General features: G+C 36.2%; 1 protein-coding gene across 1 annotated transcript; it reads left to right on the top strand.

Moving 5' to 3' along the window:
- The first annotated feature begins 6,444 nt into the window (after positions 1-6,444).
- Positions 6,445-7,925, top strand: LOC120148308 (transcription factor RAX2-like). The gene is made up of 3 exons (XM_039161466.1): positions 6,445-6,650; positions 6,746-6,875; positions 7,095-7,925. Exons 1-3 carry the CDS (start codon positions 6,515-6,517, stop codon positions 7,747-7,749), a joined length of 921 nt encoding a protein of 306 aa, XP_039017397.1. The 5' UTR covers positions 6,445-6,514; the 3' UTR covers positions 7,750-7,925.
- Positions 7,926-8,387: the final 462 nt, after the last annotated feature.

Genomic DNA, 8,387 nt, shown 5'->3' with positions numbered 1-8,387 from the left:
GAAGAAAAAATTATCAATTTGTTCCGGGTTCTTAGAATCTTTGAGATTGTCGATGGGTTGAAATTAAATATGAAGAAAATGTTATTATTTGGCATTAATGTAGATGAGTGCAGAGTCAAAGAGTGGGCTGATTTGTTATCGTGTGATTGGTCTAGGTTGCCATCGATGTATCTGGGGTTGCCGTTAGGATATAAAAAAAACCTTAAGCAAATGTGGAATCCTGTTGTAGAGAAGGTCAAATCTCACCTCCAAGGATGAAAAGGAAAGTTGCTTTCTTTCGGGGGAAGGATTACCTTGATTAAGTCGGTGTTGGTTAATCTACCGGTGTATTATATGTCCTTATTTTCTATGCCAAAAGCTATAGCTGGAACGATTAATAAATATATGGCCAGATTTATGTGGAATATCAAGTCTAACAGAGGTATTCATTGGATTAATTGGGACACGGTGAGTGGTCCAAAATCTCACGGTGGTCTAGGATTGTTTGATGTCAAAGTTAGGAATCGAGCATTGTTGAACAAATGGATCTGGCGTTTCAGTGAAGAGATAGATAGCTTATGGAAGAGGATTATTATTGCTAAATATCAGTATGATCCAGCTGCGATTCTGCCCAAAAGCATTAGCGTTAGAAGGATGACATGGTTATGGACTGATATCGTGCTTCCGGCATTGTCATTGGAGGACGAATTCTTTCAAAACGTTCGTTGTGTAATGGGGAACGGTTCAAGAATAGATTTCTGGTGTGACCATTGGACCGAGTTTATTTCTTTGAAGGTAGCTTTCCCAAGAATCTACGGGTTGGCTATTAAAAAACTCGGCAAAATTTGTGAGTTCGGGAGTTGGGTGAGCGGTATTTGGCAATGGAGAATTGAGCTGAGGCGTTTATTGTTCTCTTGGGAATTCCAAGTGTGGAGCCAATTTATCCAAGCCATAAACAGAGGTGCTGCTGCCAGTCCTGGGATAGACAGATTGTTGTGGTCTGGGGATTCAAATGGAAAGTATTCTGCTAGAGACTTTTGTATTCAGTTGGCTTCGGCTGGAAAATCACAAGATCCTATATGGAATGTAGTGTGGAATAAGTTCGTACCTCCAAAAGTGGTTGCTTTTGTTTGGAAAGCGGTTTATAATAGGCTGCCAGTAGCGACAGAATTAATTAAGAGAGGTATTACTGGTAGTGTTCAGCCGCTTTGTTCATTTTGTAAAGTTCATAACGAAGATGTTAGCCATGCTTTATGTCATTGTTTTGTTGTCTGGCAAGTGTGGCAAAGGTGGTGTTTCCTATGGAATGTGAACTTCCCGATCCCATCGAACGTTAAACAACTTTTAGAGATATGGTCGACTCAGAATATCAGAAGGAAATTCACTAAGCTTTGGCACCTCGGGTTTTTTGGACTAATTTGGCAGATATGGTTGTGCAGGAATAATTCTAGGTTCAATGGTGATTCTTTCTCAGTCGAATGGATTTTTAATCTGGTGTTATTGCAGGTCGGGTATTGGGCTAAAATTTTATGGCCGTCAATGGTCCCTTATGTGATTGATTTTGTGCGTAGTCCGGACTCCATCATTTCGGGCTGATTTGTTTTAACATTCCAGTTCGTTTTCTGGCTTCGCTACTCCAATGTAGTCTTCTATTATTTCGAAAGTTGCATGTAATGCTTGCCATTGGGAATGTCATTTTTTGTTCCTTGGGGCTGTTTACTTGAAAGGTCTCCAACTTTTGGCCTCTCCTTTGTGTCGTTAGAATGGTGCCATTTCGTTTTTGTGTCTCTCGTGCTCTTTGCTCTTTGTTTTTGAATCTTCAGGGATAGTAGTTCGAGGGGGGGTCGATCCGTGTGTTGATATAGTTTTAATTGCATGACTTTCGCCACCCCAGGGTATACTCTTTTTCCTCTATTTAGGACTAGGGAGGTTTTTTAATGAGGACCTGGTCGTGGCGTACTTTGTAACATTCTCTAATACAAAGTACCCTATTTCAAAAAAAAAATCTAATTCGATGGACTAAAGTATAGAAGATCGGCAGTATGACAAATAAACATCATCTTGATCAACGAGACGTCGTTGAATTCAATATTTAGAAAATTATATGAAAAAGGGTCAAATAATCGAAAATGCACCTAAAATAGAGAGAAGTGCACCATAAAAACATATAAAAATGTGTAATAGAGGCAAATTTATTATAAATTAAAAACAAAGAAAAATAATGTTACGATATAAGATAAAATAGAAAATAAGGATTATAGACAATCGACAATTAATTTTAAAATTAGTGTCGTCTCCTGTAAAAGAAAAAAAGAAAAAGAAAGATGCAAGCAGTTTGAGAGAAAAATATCATTTGTAATTAAGAATAATAGCTTAATTTAAAGTGTGGGTACTGTATTCTCTACTCTATTGTGAGTTTACAAAGCCTTCTTTAATGTCTGATGTGATTGAATCATAATTTGCAGGAATTCAAAACCTAGTTATTGTTTCGAATACGACGTACTAATTGTGGAACTTGGAGAAGCAATTTGGAGCAGTGGGGCAACCGGGCAAATTATAAATACATCATATCAAATAAAAGTAAAATTTAGTCATCATTAGTGACGAAGCAGGTAAAGCATGCAAATTTTTCTACCATAGTTTGCCAACCGTTGAGAATGGTAAGAAAAATTCATACCTCTTTCTCTTCCTTTTCCCAGAGTCAATGCAGCTGATGAGTTGATCACACTCCACTTCTTTCAATGCTTATTTTCACTAACCCAACCATGTATTGGTTTGACTAATTAACCATCTATTTCTAATATAAGGGATTAAATTAACAAAAATGTCAAATTTCAAAACTCGTATACCTCAAAAAAAGGTCGGAACAGGGCCGGGCTTGGACGTTAAAGGCTCTGTGCAAATTCTTAAAAAGAGGCCCTAGCTATTCCGTGGCCCTTGCAAATTTCCTTACTAAAAATTGTAAAGTTTGAATGCAGTATATATAGGGAGATTGGTGATATTACTAACTCAAATCCTAACGATGTGGGATACGGAGATCATGAAGATGAACTCATTTCTCGTAAAGTGGAGTTAAACAAAAAAAATGAGATTTTTATTGTAATAAATCTATTTTTATTGTGGCCCTTTCTATTCTGGGTCCCTGTTCGATCGCTCATGTTGTACACCCTATAGCCCCGCCCTGGGTCGGAACGATCAAGTTGTGAAATTTTGGAACTAAACGATACATTTTCTTAATCCAAATTCAAAGATTCCATTGACAAGAAGAGACAAAGCTAGAAGGATTCCTTTCTCTAGACAAGTCATTTGGGATCAATATTTAATTTTCTTATGTGTTTACAAATTAAAAGCAGTACCCTTACGCACGTAAGATTTTGGGGTTTAGGTGTTTCTGTAATCATATTTATGCAATGGTTTATACCCTTGTACATACAACAGACATAAAAACTGCGTTTAGTCTGAATGTGTGATGGCATTAAGTACAGTATGTATGTTGATAAATATATTTGGTTAAAGCATATATTCGACAACAATGATTACACGAAACCAATTCTCGCTGTCTTAATATTAAGGTGGTGTTTGGTTGGATGAAATCCTTTGGAATTAGTGGGAATTGGAATCCAATTCCATCACTTTCCCATGTTTGGTTCAAGTTTTTCAAGGAAATTGGAATTCCTGATAGAATTCAATTCCATCAAATGAGGGAAAGTTAATTCCATCCAAAAATGGATAGAATTCAATTCCCTTATTGGAGGGAATTAAAATTTGACCATACTACCCTCATCAATCATTTGGTAACTTAATCATATATTGAATAAAAATATTTTTATTATTATTTCGGGTCGGGTTTCTAATTCATATATTCGGGTTGGGTCGGGTGAAACTTTATTTTGGTCGGATCAGATCGGGTTTTTTTAAGTGTGCTATTCGGGTCGGGTCGGGTCGGGTTCGGGTTTAGGGTGAAAAAAACCGGACCGACCCGAAAATATATATAATTCAGGTCGGGTCGGATTAAGTCACTGTTTTTATTATATAAAAATAATTTTTTATTATTTTGGGTCGGGTCGGGTCGGATTTCTAATTCATATATTCGGGTCGGGTCGGATGAACCTTTATTTTGTTCGTGTCAGGTTTTTTAAGTGTGATATTCGGGTCGGGTTTTTTTAAGCGTGATATTTGGGTCGAGTCGGGTTCGGGTTTAGGGTAAAAAAAACCGGACCGACCCGAAAATATATATAATTCAGATCGGGTCGGATTAAGTCACTATTTTTATTAAATAAAAACATTTTTTTATTATTTCGGATCGGGTGGGATTTCTAATTCATATATTCGGGTCGGGTCGGATGAAACTTTATTTTGTTCGGGACGGGTTTTTTAAGTGTGATATTCGGGTCGGGTGGGGTTCGGGTTTAGGGTGAAAAAAACCGGACCGACCCGAAAATATATATAATTCGGGTCGGGTCGGATTAAGTCACTGTTTTTATTAAATAAAAATAATTTTTTATTATTTCGGGTCTGTTCGGATTTCTAATTGTTCGGATTTCTAATTCATATATTCAGGTCGGGTCGGATGAAAATTTATTTTGTTCGGGTCGGGTCGGGTTTTTTAAGTGTGATATTCGGGTCGAGTCGAGTCGGGTTTTTTTAAGTGGGATATTCAGGTCGGGTCGGGTCGGGTTCAAGTTTAGGGTGAAAAAACCGGACCGACCCCAAAAAAAATATAATTTTACCTTATATATTTAGGAATAATTATAATAATACCCCTCTATATATAATTTTTATCAATTAAGTCAATGTTTTTATTGAATAAAAATAAAAATTTTTTTATTTTGAGTCGCGTCGGGTTGAGTTTCTAATTCATATATTGAATAAAAATAGTTTTTGGTAATTAATTAACATACTCCGATTGGAATGTATCGAAATATTGTTATATCTTTTGGTAACTTATTAACATATTTTGATTGCGATGATTTTAACTTATAATGTTTATTAGCATGATTTTTATAATTTATTGAAATGAATAATCAATCAAAAAAATGAAAATTTAATATTTTTTTAATTTTTATAATATATTACTACATATAAGTCGTAAAATAAACTAAAATAAAGTAAAAAAAATCAAGAAGGGCAATTCTGTCATTTTACATTACTGAAATCAAATTCATCTGACATGTCTGCGAACCAAACAGAATATAGAATTGGGTTCCAATTCTATTTCCTGCAAACAAAACAGAATATGGAATTGGATTCTAATTCCTACATATTCCAATTCTTTCACAGATTCTAATTCCCTCATAAACATTCCAGCGAACCAAACGCCACCTAAGACTATCATTATAATAAACATAATTCTTATTTTAGGCAATTTTAAAATATATTGATAAAGAAATTGTTGATGAGAATAAATTGGTTTCATCTGTTTTGAGCGAGTCACCTCTTAGAAAATCACAACCTATAGAAGAACATCCGATGATTCTTTCAGAATTGGTGGAAGATAACGAAGACAATAAAGAAGTTGTGGGGGTCCATCACCCTTTTAGTGCACTTACAATTATAGGGTTATTATGATTTTTTGTAAGTTAGACAGATCTATGGTCAATTTTTAGATTTTATTCTAATGTATGCATCACGTGAGTTTGTTCCAGATATTGTTTATATATTGTAGCTGATTAAAAGCTTGTATAGTGTGAAAGTAGACTAACTGAAGGTTTTTGATAAATGAAGGAACCTATCTGAAAATCTTGATTAGTAGATATAACATAAACAAAATGAAGGTGAAGATTTATTTAAGTTATAGGGTCATCATTAATTCCCGGGGGGTACCTTAAACTTGGGGCTCTATTTCTCTGCTGCGACTTTGCAACCAAAGCTGGGCTACCCAGTTAGGAAATGATAGAATTAACGTAGCAAAAACTATCTGCAAGTGCTGGCCTACTTTCTCTGAGCTATGATGCGTCTATAGTTGGAAAGGTACCGTCGACAAGTCAATCGGAGACAGCTGATGAGATGAAATTCCGGACAAATAATTTGATCCATGGGGACCCTCGTTTCACTGCTGTGTTCATTACTAAATCGTCAAGTCAACGGGCATATTTGGATATAACGAGTCTCCTACGAACAGGTTTTGCTTTGCCCTTTGATGGGTTTCGTAAATAAGATTGCAGCAACAAATTTATGAGAAGGTAATTTATGATAATAACCCCATATTCTCTAACTAGTTGAAGCCAGTAGTAAATGTTTTTTTAATTGGTCGTGGACAATGTCTCAGCAATTTGTAATTATCATATCATTTCATAGGAGTTGGAAACTGATAAAAGGTGTCTATCATTTTGACTTTAAATGTAAAAATGCAAAACATAATTGTTAAAAATGTTATATTTTTTCCTTACTGTAACAACTACTCTTTGCTATTAAAAGGCATGAGGCACCGCGCCAGATCTCTCATGCATCCAAGTTTTACTTAGAAAGGGAGATCCATCGATTTCTTAAACAAATCAGCGTATATATCTTAGGAGATATAAGGAAGATCACAAAGATGGGGAGGGCTCCTTGCTGCGACAAGGCGAGTGCGAAGAGAGGGCCGTGGTCTACTGAAGAAGACTCAAAGCTTAAGGACTACATAGAGAAGTACGGCACTGGTGGGAATTGGATTGCTCTCCCCCAGAAAGCGGGTAAACATATACATTATCACCAAAACAGATGTATACCCTCTCTATTTCTGTCTTTCTTCCAGTTTCTTGGTTAATTTTAGTCACCTTTAAATTAGGTCTGAAAAGATGCGGGAAGAGCTGCAGGTTGAGATGGTTAAACTATCTAAGGCCCAACATTAAACATGGTGATTTCACTGATGAGGAAGATAGGATTATCTGCAGCCTGTTTGCCACCATTGGAAGCAGGTAGGCCTTCATTTCTAACTTGATGAATAATATTTAATCAAGTTTTCCTAAAAGAGTAACAAAGAGTTTTTATAGGGAAAAAAACTTTATTAATCTTCTGCTTGCTTTGCATGCCAAGTCCAATTTGATCACCATCATCTACTTAAACTCCAAGGGGAAAAGCATGGATTTTATTTACTTCTTATGGAACGTTTTCTTTTTCTAACATGCAATTTGCAGATGGTCAATAATAGCAGCTCAGTTACCCGGAAGAACTGACAATGATATCAAGAACTACTGGAACACCAAGCTTAAAAAGAAATTCATCGCCATGACTATGACTTCTCAGTCCCAGAGAAAGCCACCACCGTTACCACCTTCTCATCACACTCCAACTATTTCGTTTTCTTCTCTGTACAAAGACTGCACTACTTATTACACCCCAACCGGATCTTTCACAGCCTTTGAACCAATGTCATCCGTTCAACCTGGTCTTTTGAACAATGACGACACTATCTTGGCTACCAATTCTTCTTTAAGTCACACGCCGGAGAGTTTGGTGAGTTATATGCAGTACTGTTATCCAGCGAAAGAAAATTTTCTCATGTTTGGAAGTGGAGAAGTAAGCTACAGTTCATCTGACGGAAGCTCTGGCCAAATCAGCTATGGCAGAGAGATCAAGCAAGAAGACATAAATAATTTCCAGGGTTTTGGTGCCTCTAATAGCTATGAAGATTTTCTTAAGTTCATGTTGAGCCATGCCTGCACCAATACTGGAGGTGTAGATGTTAACCAGTGGACTGAGAAGCCAAGTGGGTTTAATTTAGACAAAGATATTCTTAACTTCATTGATGAAAACAAGACACAAGAGAAAGTCGTGTACTACAACTACTGAATCCACTGACTGCAGTTGTAATATCAGAAAGATTTGATGGGGTAAGGGACAAAGGGGAGGGGCTTTGGATTGATGGATTTGATAGTGTGAGATTCAAAACTTTGAGTTTCTGGGGTTTTGTGTAGGATGAAGAAACATTTCTACTTTTGACAGACATGTAAGCTCTAAAGCTTTTTTTTTTTGCGCAATTTCCTTTTAGAGAAGTGATGATGGTGTTATTGTTGAAAAAAAATGTGTTTATGAAAACTGGAGAAGTACCATCATTCAAGAACAAAGAAATAATCTCTATATCAAGACAAACCAAGCATGCGGTGTTCTGTATTTCCTACTTTTGCTTTTAAAATATTCGAGTCATTTGCCGGTGATTGATCCTTGAAAATACATTTACAATCCTTGGAAAATATCGTGTATCCTTCCGATGTATGTAAGTAGGATCTTTTTAGGTTCTCGTCTGACACTGTTTGTCCAAAATATTGAAGACCCGGCACCTTATTTTAATCAACCATGTCAGACTTTAAGCTGGAAGCTTGTTTCCATGTATTTTAAAACAAAATGATGAGGCTGGAGATTTTGGAATTTTATGGAGGAAGCAAAGCTTTACAGTTAATCCCATTTTTTTCTAACACAATCCTCTTTAA

Source organism: Hibiscus syriacus, unplaced genomic scaffold (assembly GCF_006381635.1).
Source record: "Hibiscus syriacus cultivar Baekdansim isolate YM2019G1 unplaced genomic scaffold, ASM638163v2 tig00110956_pilon, whole genome shotgun sequence".
Classification (NCBI taxonomy): domain Eukaryota; kingdom Viridiplantae; phylum Streptophyta; class Magnoliopsida; order Malvales; family Malvaceae; genus Hibiscus; species Hibiscus syriacus.
The sequence above is the reverse complement of the archived record's forward strand: the minus strand, read 5'-3'. Positions and strand labels throughout refer to the sequence as shown.